The following is a 20,510-nucleotide window of genomic DNA, read 5'->3' on the forward strand; positions in this document are numbered from 1 at the left end:
TGTGTGTTCACAAGAGAGATACATGCAATACTCAATTCAAACCTAGCTTTCAATTCTGGGAGAGAATAATAATAATAATAATAATTTATTGGATTTGTATGCCGCCCCTCTCCGTAGACTCGGGGCGGCTAACAACAATGATAAAAACAGCATGTGACAATCCAATAATAAAACAACTAAAAACCCTTATTATAAAACCAAACATACACACAGACATACCATGCATAACTTTTAATGGCCTAGGGGGAAGGAATATCTCAACTCCCCCATGCCTGGCGGTATAAATGAGTCTTGAGTAGTTTACGAAAGACAGGGAGGGTGGGGGCAATTCTAATCTTTGGGGGGAGTTGGTTCCAGAGGGCCGGGGCCGCCACAGAGAAGGCTCTTCCCCTGGGGCCCGCCAAACGGCATTGTTTAGTCGACGGGACCTTGAGAAGGCCAACTCTGTGGGACCTTATCGGTCGCTGGGATTCCTGCGGTAGCAGGCGGTTCCGGAGGTAGTCTGGTCCAAAGCCATGTAGGGCTTTAAAGGTCATGACCAACACTTTGAATTGTGACTGGAAACTGATCGGCAGCCAATGCAAGCCACGGAGTGATGAGGAAACATGGGCGAATCTTGGAAGCCCCACGATGGCTCTCGCGGCTGCGTTCTGCACGATCTGAAGTTTCCGAACACTTTTCAAAGGTAGCCCCATGTAGAGAGCATTGCACTAATTGAACCTCAAGGTGATGAGGGCATGAGTGACTGTGAGCAGTGACTCCCTGTCCAAATAGGATCGCAACTGGTGCACCAGACGAACCTGGGCAAATTAAACTTTACAATGGAAGTTAGCCTTATAATAGTTTCCAGTATCCAGGCTTTTATCCTGAACACACTCTTGAGGTTCTAATAAAGACACTAACCTGGGGACACTAACCATCAATCGCTGCCTATGGATGAATGTATGTTGAATGGAAAGTATGTTGGTGGATTGGAATGACTTTTCAAATTAAATTAGTGTTTTAGATTGGTTGTTTTAGTTATTATGGGATTTTAGAATTGTATTATTTTTACATGTTGTAAGCCACCCCGAGTCCTCAGAGATAAATAAATAAAGGTCTGATCACCTAATATAGCTAGTCCTCCAATTGTAAAATAAAACAAGAATTCACATAGTGTGGTCCATCACTGTAGACTATAGAGAACAGTACACTAAGTGGACCAAGTAGTGAGTGTATGTGTATGTTTCCCTTAAATCAAACCAATTGTGTTCTAATGTTTAGAAAAGCAACAGTTTGAAAATATTAGGTGCCAAGGCTTGTTTATATTATAAAATCCAAAATGCCTTCTTTGCAGATTTGTTTTTCTGATTAATACTTTAGTAAAACCATACAGTAGATCCTTAAAATATGAAGTTTGTGTGCTTGTCTCTCCCTCCATCCCTCCCTCTGTGTGTGTGTGTGTGTATTTTTCTTCATGTGAAATAGTACTCAATTTCCATTTTTAATTTGTATTTTGACCTGTTAATAACCTCTGTCTCTGAATCTATTTGCCCTTCCTTGCTTCAGTGATATCTGGAAATAGAAGAGGCTAGTTCTCCTTGGGATGCAAAAAGGGGGGAGGGGGGAGAAGCAGAGGGTTGTCTCCAGAGCAGAGAGGAGAGGTGTCATGTTCATGCAGCTGGGCATCTTTGCCTTTCAGACAAAGCCCCGATAAGATTCCATCCTCCAGACATGACATAATTCTGCCAGTGTCACACTCAGGCCCCGATACAATCACTCCCTTAGACGGGAAGCCAGAGTTATTGTGTAGCCGTCAGACTTTGATAACGGCCCAGCAGAACTTGCTGCTTGTTAAGCAAACACAAGTCTGAGAGCAGCAAATTACTCTGAGAATGAAAAGGAGGTCGTGGCATTAGGCTCTTGTGGGAAGTGAGTTGATTTGGATCAATCCAGGAGGGACCATGAAAATCTGAACTTGCCAGTGAAGTTTGCTGGAGAAGGCAGCTGCCCTCTAGTCCAACTCATGCTTTGAGACAATACATGAAATAACCCATTATGAGATTTCAGAGGGCAGGCAGAATGTAAACTTCTTCTTAAGATACTTCTTGTTTCCAGGGAAAAGCAATTTTGTTCGTACTCGTTAAAAATTACCGCTAAAACTTGCTGCTTGAAGCCTTATTTTTGTTTATGGTATGGGATGTTTGTGAACAGTTTTTCTTTTCAGAAGATGAATTGTAAGGTTTCAGAAAAAAAGGAAGAAGTCATTTCCTACCTTCTTTCCTTCTTATGAATGCATGCATGATTCTAAGATTTATGCATGATTATTTTTAAGATTAACTATGAAACTGCCAAATGTAGAACTGTAACTAACACAAAATCTTTACACAAACCTCTAAACATAAACACAATAATATTTCTATTTCTGGTGTGCATTTTGAGCCATTTTATTCTGGCAGCACATATAACAAAGTGCTGATTACTCCCTGTGTAGAACATGTCTTAGACAAGTTGCATAATCACTGTAATAGATTGTCTATATAGATAGACCTTCACAACCATAATTGAGCCCAAAATTGGTTGTTAATAGAGACTATTTTTAAGTGAGTTCTGCTCCCAATTTATAACCTGTGTTACCACTGTTGTTAAATGAATAGTACAATTGTTAAATTAGTAACAGAGTTGTTAAGTGAATCTGGCTTCCCTATTTACCTGCTTGTCAGAAAGTTGCAAAAGGTGACCCAGCACTGTGTAATCATCATAAATACATGCCAGATGCCAAGCATCTGAATTTTGATCACATGATTGTGGGGATGCTGAAACAGTTATGTGAAAAATAGCAAATCATTTCCATGCTGTTGCCAAAAAAACCTGCACAGTTATATCAATCCATGTAATCAAAGTCCACCTTGGCTTGAGATTTTTAAAAACTGTATTAAACCTTCTGTGTCATTGGAATGTAAAGCTCAGCTTACCTCATAGGCATATTAAAATTTCTGATGCATACATTTTATAGCATGCCAAATTATTGGTTATATGCCATCTTAAGAATGCAAAGCATGTATCTGAGAAATGTGTAGAAAAGCTGCAAATTTTCTATCAGCAAAGGTTTGGGAAAATACTGCTGTCAATTCCCTTGTATGTTTCTGATTAGGAAAGGGGGTAAATGAATTTGTGTTATGTCCACTTAATTGTTGCAATTGGCTGGCTGGCTTTAGTTTTTGCAGTCCTGTCCTAGTAGAAAGACTTCTGATTTAATCACACAGGGAGTTCAATTTCTCTGAAAGCCCTGGATCTTGCTAGTCATCTGTATCTATATTTTTGTCCTTTTTTATTTGAGAAAAGGAATCCTTCCTGTGGTTAATATAAGCATTGTACAATATTAGGCTCATATAACAAATTGCTGAAAGCTCTAATATTGCAATTGACCACATCACAGAGCTTTTCCCATAGATGGTGGCAGATGGTTAACCTATTGAAGTATAATATAGAGGCCTTAAAGAATTTTCATTTATGCTTGTTCAAGAATTATATAATCTTGGTTGTTGGAGTCTAGAAAACAATTATTAGCTGACACCTAGTCAATTCACCTGCCAGAGGAAGAATTTTTCCTACTATGTAATTATTTACAATACAACAAATTTCAGCTGTAATAGCTTATGTTATGCTATAATCATGTTCTGAAAACACCAGATATGAAAGTGCTTCAGGGGAATACAACCGCTGTGAAATTCACAAACAGCATGTGATGTCTTTAGCAATGATATCAACTGTGTATAGCCTTGTGCTTTTATGTTTTGCTTATAGTTTCTGTTAACAAGAATTAAGAGTATTCTTACTGGCCTTCCTATATGCTATATAGGCAGATGCAACGATGTAGTACTGTATCTGATGTTATTGCCATTTATTTTTTATGCTATATGTAGGTATGGTATTAAAATAAATTTAAAATAAATTTTGTAGAATGAAATAATTTCAAATTATTGTAGGAATGAAATAACAATTGTTGTTCCAAGTGAAGTTGATTTAAAAATGGGAACTTAAGCCTCTGTTTCACATCATGCAGTATTATTTAATAACTATATGGGAAATATTATTGACTATACCTACAGTTCATCTGAATTTCAGACTAGCTTTTGAGGTCCCCAGAGTGCTTTTCCATAGACATTTAGCTTTTGAGGTGAATCAGCCCAAGGTAAAAAGCCAAAAGTAAGCAAGATGCCCTATTGTGAGGGCTCTTCTCTTTTAAAATAGAATAGAATTTTATTGGCCAAGTATGATTGAACACACAAGGAATTTGTCTTGGTGCATATGCCCTCAACGTACATAAAAGAAAAAGATACATTTGTCAAGAATCGTGTTGGTACAACACTTAATGATTGTCATAGGGGCCAAATAAGCAATGAAGAAACAATCAATATTAATAAAAATCTTAAGGATACAAGCAACAAGTTACAGTCATACAGTCCTAAGAGGGAGGAAAAGGATGATAGGAATGATGAGAAAAACTAATAGAATAGAAGTGCAGATTTAGTAAAAAGTCTGACAGTGTTCAGGGAATTATTTATTTAGTAGAATGTTGGCTTTTCGGCTTTTTATACAGATCCACAAGATGCCTTGTGCAATATATCTTCCTTCGTGAATGAATTGCGTGAAAAAGATTATATTTGATCACTTCGCTTGATTCATTTCAGTACTATCCAACTTTCCTTGTCATCCCATCCAAATATCCATATAACAGAGGTATACATCTACTGCAGGGCAGCCTTTGAACATTGACCTACAGACTTTAATCTTTCAGGGAAGTCTCAATGTGTAGAAGCCTAACTATGTAGACCTTTCCATGTTTGAAATTGCTGTTGTTGGGTGAATTAAAAATTGCAGAAACAGAATTCTTTTGCAAATGGATTTAAACAATCTTGTTGCATACTAAGTGTTCTGTCGGGCTCTCTGGTAGACTCCTCCCAAAAATTCACAGGTACAAATTTCAGACACACACCCGTTTTAAAATTCAAAACAATGTTCTTTATAATGAAAATTCACTCTTTTGGTATAGCAAACAGCACTTGTCTCCAAACAAACTGGTCATTTGTACAAGTCCCATATCAGTTCTGTGATACTTAGCTTGCAGCTGTGAGGCAATTCACAGTCCTTCTTCTTTCACAAAGTGAAACACACTTTGCCCTGGTTTAGTTTCAAAACGGGGAAAAATCAGCACACAAAAGGTCAAAGTCAGTAAAGCAGTCACGAAACACAACGATCAGATAATTCTCCACAGTGGCCAAACCCACAGGCTGCTTTTATATAATAACATATCTGAGAGATATAATAATCTCTCAGTTGTTGTTGCCTATGCAATGTATATGGCTGTATCATTAACTCTTGTTCTGAATCCATGGAGGAGCTAGATAATTGATCTCCTTCTGAGCTGTCTGCCACACTCTCCTCCTCCCTGTCACTCATGTCTTCTTGGTCAGAGCAGCCTTCATCAGCAGATTCAGCATGTGGATGTCTCCCCCACATCCACAGTCCTTGGGGCAGGAGCTGGGCCAGAGCTAACCACAACACTGTTTGAATTATTAATTTATGAAAAAGACTTATCCAGGGATAGGGAACTTATGAAACTCAAGATGATGCTTAGCAACAGTTCCAAATAGCTCAGCCAATTTTGAGTAATGTTGGGAATTGTGGGCCAGAACATTTCAGGAGCACACCTTGTCCATTTCTATATAAGATTAAGAATAGACATTCAGAAGAGATTGTATATAGCTCGGGGTTAAACTATGGAGTTTAGTATACTCTCAGCTTGGTTGATGGCTTGCAGACATTTAATTACCCAACTTAATAACAACAGTGCACATAATATAGACTATAGAAATAATAATACTCTCCAAACATATCTCTCTCTCAGGTCCTTTTCACTCTTTAATGAATAAATGAATAAATTATTTTTTTCTCTTATCCGTAGCCTACAAAAGAAGATACTGATACTTCAGTTGTCAGACAAACTGTGAAGCTTAAAAGGAAAGGGGTAGAGTTATTGGCCGTCCAGATTGACCTATCTGGACTTTATGTTGTAATACATATGACTTAGGATTTATGTAATATGTTTCTTAACATTTACTTATGTTAAGAATTAGGTTATGGATAATAAATATTGTTAGAAAAGTATGAAAAAAAATCTTAAAATATGTGGTATCTAATTGTTCCATAAAAATATTCATCATCCACATCAGGGTGTCAAACTCACATCCTCACGACATCGTCATGTGATGTATTGTAACTTTTTCCCCTTTACTAAACTGAGTATGGGCGTGGCCAGCGCATGATGCATCCAGCCCATGGGTCACAAATTTGGCAGCCATGATCCATATGATTTACCATATCCTGTCTGCTAGTCTTCTATAAGCTTCAGATAATTTTTTAAAATCTAATCATTGTTCCTAACTGTATACAAATTATCACTTCATTTTTTTTATTTAAATGTGAGTGTGACTTACAGAGAAAAAGAGGTAATTTAAACTGTGTTCATTTCCCCCCTTGTTCTTAAAAATGAATAAACTCTCTTCCATATTTGGTAGCTAAAAAGGATGGTTTATATCTAGAATCACTTAAGGATGAAAAAAGCTAAAATGCACATAAACAATGGGATTCCCTACCTCCACATTTATTTATTTTATTTATTTATTAATTAGATTTGTATGCTGCCCCTCCCCGTAGACTCGGGGCGGCTAACAACAGTTAAAAGACAATATGAACAAATTTAATATTAAAAGTAATGTAAAAAACCCCATTTTAAGAAACCAATCATACATACAGACATACCATGCATAAATGTTATAAGCCTAGGAGGAAGGGAATATCTCAGTTCCTCCATGCCTGATAACAGAGGTGGGTTTTAAGGAGCTTACAAAAGGCAAGGAGGGTGGGGGCAACTCTGATATCTGGGGGGAGTTGGTTCCAGAGAGTTGGGGCCGCCACAGAGAAGGCTCTTCCCTTGGGTCCCGCCAAACGACATTGTTTAGTTGATGGGACCCGGAGAAGCCAACTCTGTGGGACCTAACTGGTCGCTGGGATTCGTGCGACAGAAGACGGTCCCAGAGATATTCTGGTCCAATGCCATGAAGGGCTTTATAGGTCATAACCAACACTTTGAATTGTGACCGGAAATTGATCGGCAACCAGTGCAGACTGCGGAGTGTTGGTGTGACATGGGCATATTTAGGAAGGCCCATTATAGCTCTCGCAGCTGCATTCTGCACGATCTGAAGTTTCCGAACACTTTTCAAAGGTAGCCCCATGTTCCAAAGAAGAAATTTGCACACAGACAAGACCAATGTCCTTTGTCCATTTTTTGAATATGGAAATTTTGGCGGGTTCTTAGGGGTCACAGTGATTATAGCTTCTACATTCATCTTCATTTTAATCACAAAACTAATAAAGTTCATGCTACTGAAATTTTTATTGTGAAATTTGCCAGTGCAACCTAATTATGAGGCCCCTAAAAGAAGGCTAGGGACCATATGTAGCCTAGGAGTAGAGAGAATTGTAGAGATGCAAAAAGGAAGGTCACAGAAATGAAAATTAGAAGCAAGGCTGATAATAGAGATGCAGACTTTAAAAAGTACTGCTGCATGGGTTAACAAAAGATTGCTGGGTTGGTGGGTGAAGGGACTAAAAAGTCATGAATTAGAATAATCTAGGGTAAAGTGGGAGGAGGTTAGGTAGTGGGATAAAACGTGCAGCTGGCTAATATTTTGTTCAGAAATAAACCTCAAAATTGACGAAGAAGCAGATATCTGTGAATAATATGGTGAAGCATTCCTCTGAGTTAATAAAAATAAAAAGTGGCTCTGTAATCAGTGTTCCCTCTAAATTTTTTTTTTGGGGGGGGCGGAAAAGTATAGTGTCTGAGCGGCAGTCCCTTCGGGACTGGGCGGCACAGAAATAATAAACAAACAAACAAACAAAAAACCCACCCTGTTTTGCCTCAGAGAATATCAAAATAAAGTACTGTACTGTGTGTCTATAACAGTGAGCTCATAATAGGGCAACTCTATCAATATCAAAATGCCACTTAAATAGTTGAGCTAGTTTCAAACTAGATTTTGATTTTCTTTCTCTCTTCCTTACTCCCATTCTTTTTCTTTCTCTTTTCCTTCCTCTCTTTTTTCTATCTGTTTCTCTCTCTTCCTCTCTTCCTCTCTCTCTCCTTCCCTCTCACTCTTTCCCTCTCGGCTTCTGGGCAGGTTTGGAAAACTCTGAGTTGATGATGATTTTTAAGTGAGCGATTGCTCACTACTCAGCTTAGAGGGAACTATGACTGTAATTTTAAGTTGCAGAGAGGGAATCTGCATTTTCTTCTCCTCATTTCTACAGTTACCTTCCCTTCCCTTACTGCTCATGTTTCTTGTCTCATTTAAGGTTCTCTGTGCCCCAAACGTGTACAATTTGCCTCGTTGTCTATCACTCAAATGAAAGCAGCATAATCTGAGGCATTTTCTGAGTTGCCATTTAAAAAGACACCATCACATTCATGTGGAAAGGGAAATGGGTACTTTATATTGCTCTCCTGTTCCTTGACTTTGAGCGGAGCATATCTTTAACCTGTTTTAAGTGGGTGGGCGAGTATCAGTTGCCATTTCAGGAACATTTGAAGGGGAAAGCTCAGCTTGTTAATTTTAGCACAAACAAATTCATGTATTTTTTGTGTTTCAGTATCTGACTCATAGTGGGCCATCAACTATGAAATACTTAGTGTTTTTGTGTGGTGTATTTTCCATTGTTCTTAGTTTTCAATTCTTTGGTATATCTATTTTTATTGTGTAAGTGGCTACTTACTATTCTTAATTAGCTTTATGTGTTCTTACTGCTAACCATTCATAGATGTTTAAAGTGCAAATCGGTCACACAACTTACTACCAAGATTATTTATTTATTTATTTATTCATTCATTTGTCCAATTCACAAATACATAGGAAGAAAAATAAACATGTAGTAGTATATATAAGGGTAAAAGTGAACTTAGAGGAGAGGACATATGAAAGGAAGAGAATATATAAGATAGGTGAAAGAAAGGAAAGACAATTGGACAGGGGACGAAAGGCACATCAGTGCACTTATGTACGTCCCTTACTGGCCTCTTAGGAACCTGGAGAGGTCAATCGTGGATAGTCTAAGGGAGAAATGTTGGGGGTTAGGGGTTGACACAATTGAGTCTGGCAATGAGTTCCATGCTTCGATAACTCGATTGTTGAAATCATATTTTTTACAGTCAAGTTTGGAGCGGTTCATATTTACAGTCAAGTTTGGAGCGGTTCATATTAAGTTTGAATCTGTTGCGTGCTCTTGTGTTGTTGCGGTTGAAGCTGAAGTAGTCATTGACCGGTAGAACATTGCAGCATAAATCGTATTTTAAGCGCCGTAGTTCTAATAGCTGATTCTATATTAATTAATTTGAATCCCACCTTTTTTTAAAAATGAGATGTGCCGCATTTTATGAAGAAAACTTGGAACAGCTGTGTATCTTCCTTCCCAGCTAATGGATTTTATAGTAACATGTTATTGTTATCCCTTTGTTTGGAAGAGGATGTCAAGGAAAGGGAACTGCCATTAAGTTCCATTATCCTAACCTACTATTTCCTAACTTTTTAAAACTAGTTTTTTAAAACAATCTCTCCTCTCCCCAACAAGGAACATAAAAAACTCTAATACATTCATTTCATTCCCTGTCTAGAATATTTCCCTCATTTTTGCAGAGATTAATTTTCATATTTATTACTTGCATCTCAGGTCAATAATTTTTAAAAAGTGAATGCCTGTGTATAGGTAGTTGTTGGGGGGAGAGTCACACACACACACACACACACACACTTTCTCTCCCTCTCTCTCTTTCGCTCTCTCTGATGGAATTGTGATGTGAAAACAGCACTGGTGATAGATATAGTAGAGCAACATCAGGAAATATGAAAACCTGGAGAAGTACTGGGTCCTTAAGAAGGGATTAGAGAGGACATGGAAAATAAAGGCCAAAGTGGTCTTAGTGGTGATAGAGGCACTCAGTGTTGTGACTTTTAATTGGCTCCAACAGATTCCAGGAACAAAATCAGATCTTCCTGTCCAGAAGAGTGCAGTGTTAGGAACAACTAAAGTACTTCACAGAATTTTAAAACTCTCAGGTTTTCAGTCGAGGGCCTGAGTGTGGAGGAAGACCCATACCACCTCCAGCAGGGGTGTCAAACTCAAGGCTCATGGGTCTCAGCTGGCCCGTAGGGTGCTTAGATCTGGCCAGTAGGACCAACCTGGAAACAGCAAAAGATCAGCCCACAGTGAAAATGGAATATGTTGGGGGGGGGAGCACATGCAACCCCCAGGCTCTGTTTTCACTGGCAGAGTACTATCAAAATAAACTAAAAACAAAAAGGAGAATGTTTCCCCTTTTACATCTGAGCATGTAAAGGAGGGACAGGAAAGGAGAAAGGGAAAAAGGAAAGACAAAAAAAGATGTAAAGATGAGAAGAGAACAAGGAAGGAAAAATAAGGAAAGGGGAAGGAAGAAGAAAGGAGAATGGAGAGGGAAGAAGAAAAGGGAGGGAGGTTATAATGAAAGTGAGAGAGGGTCATGAAATAAGAATAGAATAGAACAGAACAGAATAAAATAGAATTCTTTATTGGCCAAGTGTGATTAGACACACAAGAATTTGTCTTTGGTGCATTTGCTCTGTGTACATAAAAGAAAAGATACATTTGTCAAGAATCATGAGATACAACACCTAATGATTATCATAGGATACAAATAAGCAATCTGGAAACGATTAATATTAATATCAATCGTATGGATACAAGCAACAAGTTACAATCATACAGTCATAAGTGGGAAGAGATGGGTGATAGGTATGATGAGAAGATTAATAGTAATGGTAATGCAGCCTTAGTGAATAGTTTGACAGTGGTGAGGGAATTATTTGTTTAGCAGAGTGATGGTGTTCAGGAAAAAAACTGTTCTTGTGTCTAGTTGTCTTGGTGTGCAGTGCATCATTTTGAGGGTAAGAGTTGAAACAATTTATGTCCAGGTTGCAAGAGGTCAGCAAATATTTTCACAGCCCTCTTTTTGATTTGTGCAGTATAGAGGTCTTCAATGGAAGGCAGGTTGGCAGTAATTGTTTTTTCTGCAGTTCTGATGGAAGTCCAGCCTTAGCACTTGGCCACCACAGGTGCCCCCAACACAAATCCCATGTCACGACCACCATGGCACCATGCCGCACGCACTCCCTGGCCCTCTAAGGTCAAACGTAACCCTGATGGGGCCCTCAGTGAAATCGAGTTTGACACCCCTGACCTATGGTTTTAAGTTTTATGCATGTTCTGACAAGGAAATTGTGTTTTGTAAGTTTTAAAATTCTTACAAAAATAATTAATAAATAATATGTACTAATATGACGAATGCTACTGTTGCTATTCTTTGGGTTTAGACATGTAAAAATGGCTTTAGACAGTTATACTCAGGTCAAGTGCATCACCCTTTTATTTAGTTATTTTATTTATTTATTTATTTTGTCCAATACACAACAATACGCAATGAAGGTTATAGAGGTTATACTCGAGTAAAATATATTAGAGAAAGAATAGAAGTGAAAATTTAGGAATAGAATATATCAGTTAGTGAATAGAAGGATATTATGAGAGTATAAGAGGATTATAATAGAAGAATAGTAGATATGATATAGGAAATATAGGAGAGACAATAGGACAAGGGACTGGAGGCATTAATAAGCGCTATTAAGATATATATATATATTTTAAAGACGGGGACAGATCTGAGTCAAGATGTGGTTAGATGACACTTTTATTTTCACTCCTTACTTTGAAGCAAAAACCACATTATTAATCAGAATAGATATCTGTGAACTGAAATTTGAAACAAACTGGTGTAATCATTGACCAATCATCGACTCCCTCTAATGGTTTGGTTCAAAAACTACAAGTACAAACACTGGTTGTACCTTTGAAACTAAACAGATTATATATACTATGCATGTTGCAAGTGGAGCTCCATAGGAGAAAATGGGGTGAGGAGGCTTGTGTTGGGAATATGTCAGACAGAGTCCCGTTTAGAACCAGTGAGATAAGAATAGAAAATGGACATCCATATATTTGTGTCTATACCTTTGAAAGAAGTGGAATGGATAAAAAGTTGTCCATCTTTGAGTTCTCTATTGATACAAACATATGAGCCATCCTGTTACTATTAGAAAAAAACGCTGTTGCAAATTGAAGAATGATACTTTAAAGCCCCTGCCTGTGAAAAATACCTTTTAAATTGTTTTTGTGAGTTGCCTTCCAAAAATGGCTGTTTAGTTATCACAGGAAGTTCTAAATACCCTTTCCTTTTTCATTGGAAGAATTAAAGCAGTGTCTTTTTTTCTTTTCTTTCAAAGGGATTATGGGTAAAACAGAGATTTTACCACCACGACATGCTTTTTTTTTCCCCTGCAGGTATATATTTCGAGTGACACAAAGAAAGTGTTTCAATGTTTTAATGATGATAACATTTAGATATCCTTCTATAGCACTTTGAAGTATTCTTTTAATAGAAGCTGGGCAAATGCAAAGTAAACAGGTGCCAAGAGGTAAAGTGCCCAGTGCCTATAAAGAGACAGGTGTGAGGAGGCTTTCAATGATATGACAATAGCAGCACACAGGGTAAGGAGCTGAGGGAGATACTAAATGGCTGGGATTTGAGCTGGAGAGACCGGCTGGGCCAGAGGCATAAAGCAAACATCATTAGAAAAGGCAAAGATAAGAAACAAACAGAGCAGCCAAGGCTGATATTAGACAAATACTCTGTAAAAATACAAAAGCTGCATAAAATCAGGCAAGAAGGCCTCCCTAGAGCAGGGAGTCACAGAATTGAAGAAAAAAAAAACACCCCAAGATGTGCTTGACAGAACCCTGCTACCACCCACTGGTGGGAAGATAAAGAGGAATTAAAAATGGTAAGTTCCCAAATGCTACGAAGTTGAAGATTCTTCAGAAATCAAGTTGTGTCAGCCATCAGATTGGCATTGTGATATAAAATTATGCTTCTAAATTTGAACGGAACATTCTTGTAAAACAAATTCCAGAAAGATGTGAGAATAGCATAGAACAAAAGGGAATAATAAATCATTATGTTACTATTACATTTCCTATTAGGTATACAAAATAAGGTAACATCACACTTCTGTTTAAAGGAATTGGGCAAAAGCAATAAAATAGCACACTGATGCTAAAACAAATCTAGGTTTGGATCTGGACCTCTTGATTATCAGAAGAAAAAGACTCACTTTTAAACCTTATTATTTGGTCATTTGTATAGTTGGGAAACAAATGTGCACAGGGTATTATTCCAACAATAAAATAACAAGCCTACCTTGAGAAGAACACATGGGAAGTATATTTCCAAATGCATTGTCATTTCTGTGAACCATAGGAAAAAATGCATCATTTGTTTTCCAGCTATGTATTCCAACCAGATATCAATAAGGCAACAGCATTTTTGCAGAGGGACCCGAACATATCTTTGATTTCAGTGTTGTGATTATGTAGAGATACAGATTCAATTCTTATCTGAAATGGACTTCCTAAATTTTATCATTTTCATTATTCTTTTCCTGCCCCCTTCAACTCACTTCTTGCTTTCTTCTGCACACATGCAACATGTCCCACTATTTGTGAGATATATATTACAGGCAGTAGTGGGCTCTAAATCCCATTGCTACTGGTTCACTCGTGAGCACACGTGCATGCAACGCTTCTGCACATGTGCAAAAGTAGGTGGGTGGAGCCTCCCGCCGCCACTACTGCTTCATCGAACCAGGAGCAACCCACTACTGATTACAGGTAATCTTCAGTGGGGTTATTCTGATTATAGATAATCCACAAAGCAGCATTTAGTATTTATCTGAACTTCATGCTACAGCCATGCACCATCAGTGCCACAGAAAGTGAAGAGTTTCAATCTCATTGAAAAACATGCAGAAGACTAAATACCACTTGGGCTTCTGTATTAACACCAGCAAAGCAATTAGGAAAACCATTTTATTAGGTTGCAACGTATTTGACTATTTTTAAAAGAATGATACCTTGCAGATCCCCTGAAGCTATTGTGAACTTTCGCACAGCTATCCCAAGAAGATAGAGTCCCCACACTTTGGAAGTGTTCGGTGGCAATGATTGAAGGCTATTGAGAAATTCTTTAGCTGCCTAAAAAAAAATGGGTCAGCTGGTTTAAGAAATAGCAAAGCAAAGTCAAGTACAAGCTTTTTCTTTTTTTTTTCTTTCTTTTAAATAATTTTATTGATTTTTAAAAACAGAAAATTAAAACAATAAACAGAAGAAAAAATATTTTAAAAAGAGAAAAAAAATCAAGAAATAATATTGAAGTGCAAAAGGAAAAAAGAAAAAATTTAAAAAGAATTTCTGATTTTCATATATAGATGAATTTTAAAAATATACCATAGTCTTACTCTGTGATTAACCTTTGTCTGCTTTATTTCAATAATCTCATATAAATATATATATTTTAAATTTGTCATAGGCATGCCAGTATGAGAACTCGGCTCTTACCGTTTTGTCAGTCAGTGTGGTCTTTCAGCCCCAAGAAAGAAGTTTTCCCTACTGCTAAATTCCTTTGCTGATCAAGTGATGTGTCAGCAATATAAAACCTAATGTGGTTGCAGACATTTATGACAAAAATGCCCTTTATAACAAAATTTTTTTAAAAGGTCCTCCTTTCTAAATTTGGGGAACAGGCATTGAGGAGGAACAACTGCATAATTACAATTGGATAACTAAGTGGAGAGAGAACCTTGGAAAATAAACAGTAACCAAAATTGGAGGAAAAACTCTAATTCATTGAGTTTCCAAGAACTGTAACATTTCTAAGGTGGGGGGATTGTTTCCCATCTCTCGCTTTTGCCTTGTTGTCTTGGCCAGCTCTTTTGTTTATACGGCCCCCATTCGACCTTTTAAATTGCTGTTAATGTTTTAGCGTAACGAATTAGTCTCTCATCACGAATCAGGGCTCGAAATAAAAAAAAAAAAATCCTCTGAGGCCAACATCCTGAAATTGGGGTCATTCTCATTTGCAAGGCAGAGAATCTGAGAACCTTAATGCAAGGAAATTTATTCAAAGGCAGAGCCCCAACGTGATTAGGCCCTTTGTAATTATAGCTCGGAGAGATTCCACTCCAGCCTCCTGCCTCCCTCATGGATTAGCAAGTGAGTCGGAAAAATACACAGGATTTAATTAGAGGCAAATTAAAATTGGTAATGAAATAGGGGCAGTAGCAAATGGCAGGGAGCGACTTGGGGGGGGGGGAGAAGGAGCTAGTAGCTCTCAGGGCAACACTGCCTGTGTACGTGCATTTTCTTTATTTTTACATTTAGAAATGTAAAGATGGGAGAATAAAACGGAGGGACGTGCTGTGAAAAAGGAGGGAGAACTCGGGGTTTCAGAAAGAAGATGACAATAGAAATTCATTGCAATATCTGAGCTTATTTTTCCTCTCCTTTTCCCCCTAATTTAGCCGATAGTAAAGAAATATGTAGGGTGGTTTGTGGAAACCCAGTGAATATCGTTGATTGATAAACGAAAGAAAAACAATAACAATAATTTGAAATTTCCATTAAAAATTAGATTGCAACCCATGGTTGTTGTAGGGAAGTTTTATTATTAGATGTTTTAGAGTTTAAGAAAGAGTGGTTGCCCAATTTGATGAAGTACACTGACTCTCAGGAAAACTGGATTGAAATTGTCATTCAGTAATCCCTTCCTTTCATATCTCTAGGTAATAGTCTTTTTCAAGTGGCTGTGGGCACTTGATCTCATTGCAGTGGTGTCTCGTGTAACTAGTGATCATATTTTTTCCCCTATTACTGACATTCTATTTCATGGAGCTCAGATCTCATAACCATTGAAATTCTTCAGGATAGTCCATGAGTATGTCTGTGTTATGACATGCGTTAACTGGGACTGTTAATGTTTAGGAGAAAAGATTTCATACAGATCAAGAGATATAAATGAGCAATATTATAGGACAATTGAATAGAGAGAATTCAACAAAAAAAACCCATCTGTTGCAACAATTACTACATGTTGTTTTCAGCACCTGAAACCAGTTCTTTCTTAGAACATATTATGTAGAGTTCTTTAAAATATAGATACCATTTTGTTGATGACAGCTCTGTAGGAGGCTATGTTTGGTTAACAGAAAAATTGATTGGAAATTTTTCTTGGAGAAGAACTGTTAAATGGAAGATCTTCATCCAGTTTGATAATGTTCTGTTTCTCTCTCTACCCTGCTGTAGAATGCTGTACGCCACAACCTGAGCCTGCATAAGTGCTTTGTGCGAGTGGAAAATGTCAAGGGAGCCGTGTGGACAGTGGATGAACATGAGTACCAAAAGAGAAGGCCACCAAAGATGACCGGGTATGTCTGATAGTTTGCCAGGTAGCTTCTTTGGGAAGAAGAGTGTTATGGTTCAATCTTTACTGAAAAAGTAAATGTGATCTCGAGTATAACACTTGGTGACTAAGTAAACACAACAGAAGAAAACACAAGAAGTTTGGTATAATGTTGTTTTAGTCCTAAAACTGGCCCATACACATATTATTTTCCAGTGATTCCAGATTTATATATTACCCTGCTTACTTTCTGAACACAGACAAGATAAGCCAATGATTCCTTCTGCTGAGATATGGGAATGGTTGGGAGTAAACAAAAACCAAATTACATGCAGGTGGGAAGTGCATGGAAATTCTGGAACAGGAGCATTGGATCTCACATCAATATATATCTGTCATAACTATTAGTCATTCATAGCCTCCTATGAATATCTAGGCTTATGACCACCACTGACATATTATATATTATGACCACCACTAATACATTATAAGCCGTATATACATAAGCTAGTAGTATATTTTTGAAATAAGTATTTAACCGCAATATGATTCCCACCAAATGACCCAGGAAAAGAGGTGACTGAGAGGCTTGTATGATTATTGCATTCTTGAGGGACTTCATTATGCATTTAGTCTTTTTTTTAGAACCATATTTTAACTTTTGCTTTAATAACTAATGTTCATGTTGACATGTCAGCTTCTTTGTGTGAACTGAACCACAACACAGTATTACAATGATTTTGTAATCATTTGGCTGGCTGTTCATTTTCATGCTCCATGTGTATATATAAATGTGTGCAATGTAAATATCCCCTATCAATACGAGACCCTTATCACTAACTGTTTCAGAGATTGCCTTGCCTCAGTTTATGACAGTTCCCTTGGGAATTGCATAAAGTATCAAAAAAGAGGGAGTTTAGTCAAATAAAAACCAGCCAAAAGAAGACAGGATGGAAATGAAAAAAGAGAATGTATCTGGTACATTCAATATGCATTGATACCAATGTTATTGCTATAGCCATACTATTAATTTCTGTAAGTTTATGTGATCAAAAGAATTGTATACTTTCCTTCTTGAATAGTATATAGAATTGTGCTGCAAACATGACCTGAGCATGTCGTAGCATTGATAAAAATACATAGAAGCATTTGGCAGAATAAACAGATACAAAGGGCAGATACCAGATAGTAACTGAAACGTACTAATAGTTGTTCATACATAATAGTGCTATAGCTTCCCATTATTCTTGACAAAATGCTGTTAAATAAACCATTGTTTGTTTTGCCATTAGCTGTGTTTAGAGGTATATTTATATATAAAAACTGAGCTAACATAAATAATATGCCGCATTTTTCAGAGTATAAGACACACCTTAGTTTTTGGGGAGGAAAATAGGGAAAAGAATCTGCTTACCATCTGGCTAGCGTCCTTAGTCTGGTCAGCTTCAGCACATTATTTTATCCCTGGTTAGGGCTTAAAAAAAACCTTATTCAGAGAGTGTAACAATGAAAGACCTTGCAAGCCAGTAAGAGCTGGGAACATCATTAGCACCTGAAAAGAAACATTCAGAGCAAGTAGAGCAATGGGGAAAACCCTGCAAAGACTTAGGGCTTGAGACATCCTTAGGTGTTACAAGTAGCTGAGAAACATCAACCATAACACAATGAATAGGGGGGGGGGGTGTTTAAGTAACAAAAATGTCCAGAATTGTTTCCATAATGATAATGTCTACGTTGCAAGGAGTAGGAACAAATTACCTTCACCTACTTATCCCCCTTGTCTTTCCAGGAGTCCTTCTTGAATGGCCTGGCAACATATAAAATAAAATAAGACAGACTGTAGCAGAACTTAGAATATATTGAGAGTAAATAGCTGTATTATAAAGCTAGGCTAGAAATATCTCAATATTCCTTAAAATGGTGGTTTTGTATTAGGGGAGTTGTAAATTATGGGAATTGGGAAGGATTAAACAATGAGGGAGATGAACAACAGTGTTTTTTTGAAGGCACCTTTGTTATCTTACTCTTGTTTCTTGATAGGAATGTTAAAAGCTGCATCTTTTGTTTATAGGAGTCCAACTTTAGTGAAAAACATGATTTCTGGCCTTAGTTATGGAGCACTTAATGCCAGCTACCAGGTAAGACTTGTGGAGAAACACAGTTGTTTCCATTACAGCAAGACATCTTTTTTAGGGGAATATTGGGTTGGTTGTCCCAAGTTATCAGAGTAACTTCTGCTCTATTGGAATCTTGTATTGCATTGTAGAAAATCTTCAAAACTCTTTCAATGATCATTGAAGTCATTATTCCATTTAGTTTATATTCCAGTACAGAATATTTAGTGTGGTATTTTGAAAATACAATTTTTCCTCAAGATAATCAGAGGAACCAGATTACTGTAACTCACCACTTCACCACTCCTGGTATACTCCAGTATCCACCACCTTGCTGTTTCTGTTACATTGCAATGTTTGCTTATTTTTAATGTTCTGCTTCACAATATAAACGCTAACTTTTAACAAGGTGAGAAGAAATCAGTTACAGCAAATGGTAGAATAGATCAGTGGTCTGCTACCTTGCTCTTCTGATGGGGAATAACAGATTGGAATAAAAGATAGCATTGGGTCCTAATGTGAACTAGCTGTGTAGATATTTTACGCATTTTTTTCTGTTAGGGAAAGAGTGACATATTACTATTTAATGAATCCCATTAAATTAAGCTTCAGACCAAACGATTATCAGTACCCATATGGGTAGAAAGCTTATATTTCTGACATCTGCTTGAAACAGACCAAAATATTTGCCGCAATCTTTTTAAAGGGATAAAACGTAAGGGAATAAAACCATAGAGCAGGGGTAGGGAACGTTGGCTCTTCTATGACTTGTGGACTTCAACTCCCAGAATTCCTGAGCCAATCATGCTAGCTCAGGAATTCTGGGAGTTGAAGTCCACAAGTCACAGAAGAGCCAACGTTCCCTACCCCTGCCATAGAGGTTAACCAATGGGGCTTTCAAATCAAGAAGAGAAGCAACCTTGAATTAAGGAGAAATTTCCTAAAAATGAGAACAATTAACCAATGGAACAGCTTGCTGTCAGAAGTTGTGGGTGCTTCATCACTGGGTATTTTTAAGAACAGACTGGACAAATACCGTACTTGTCTGAAATGGTATAAGGCCTCCTACTTGAGCAGGGGGTTGGACTAGAATACCTCCAAGATCCCTTCCAGTTCTATTCTATTCTAATTATATTTTAGTTATCTATGCTGAATTATTTTTTCACGTAAGCCATTGTAATTGTTGGTTATCCCCTATGAAGCCCAACAGGGCTGAGAACCAGATTATTTACGGGACCGACTTCTGCCTCACACTTCCCAGTGGCTGATCAGAGCCCACAGGGCTGGCCTTCTCCGGGTCCCATTGGCCAAACAGTGTCAGCTGACAAGACCGCGGGGGAGGACCTTCTCTGTGGCAGCGCTGGCTCTTTGGAAACAGCTATCCCTGGAGATCTGCACTGCTCCCACCCTCCTGGCCATCCGGAAGGCCCTAAAAACATGGCTTTGCCAGCAGGCCTGGCACCATTGAGCTAAAGCACTCTGCTCCGGCCTAGAAGTGGTGAATGGGTTTTTTTGTGTTGGGGTTTTAATCATTGTATAGTGGTTTTTTTACATACGCTGCCCAGAGTCCGTTAGGAGCCTATAAATTCAATAAAATAAAATAAATAATTGATATTACTGAACGCGAAGGTAGAAAGTAAGCATTCTTAATAAGTAATACATTTGTATTTATCTAAACCAGTGTTTCTCAACTTTGGCAACTTGAAGATATTTGGACTTCAATTCCCAGAATTCCCCAGCCAGCGAATGCTGGCTGGGGAATTCTGGGAGTTGAAGTCCAAATATCTTCAAGTTGCCAAGGTTGGGAAACACTGATCTAAACCATTGATCTTTTCTGAAAAATAAATGTACTGTTAGTAAATAAATAAGGGGTTTAACCATTTTCTCAATAAATAAATATCGGGGGTTGTTTTCCAAACATGTCATATTTGATTTCTTTTAAGCATTTGTGAATTATACCAGTTGCTTTT

The 20,510-nt window shown here is 37.6% G+C and overlaps 1 protein-coding gene across 6 annotated transcripts in view; it reads left to right on the top strand.

The window, feature by feature from the left end:
- FOXP4 (forkhead box P4) overlaps positions 1 to 20,510 on the top strand; it is a 215,572-nt gene that overhangs the window by 192,832 nt on the left and 2,230 nt on the right. For all 6 annotated transcript variants that reach the window (XM_070745335.1, XM_070745334.1, XM_070745339.1 and 3 more), the window contains exons 14-15: positions 16,330 to 16,451; positions 18,498 to 18,564. In XM_070745335.1, the coding sequence (XP_070601436.1) occupies positions 16,330 to 16,451; positions 18,498 to 18,564 (189 nt within the window). The remainder of the gene's footprint in view (positions 1 to 16,329; positions 16,452 to 18,497; positions 18,565 to 20,510) is intronic.

This window comes from Erythrolamprus reginae, chromosome 3, assembly GCF_031021105.1.
Source record: "Erythrolamprus reginae isolate rEryReg1 chromosome 3, rEryReg1.hap1, whole genome shotgun sequence".
In the NCBI taxonomy this organism is placed as follows: Eukaryota; Metazoa; Chordata; class Lepidosauria; order Squamata; family Dipsadidae; genus Erythrolamprus; species Erythrolamprus reginae.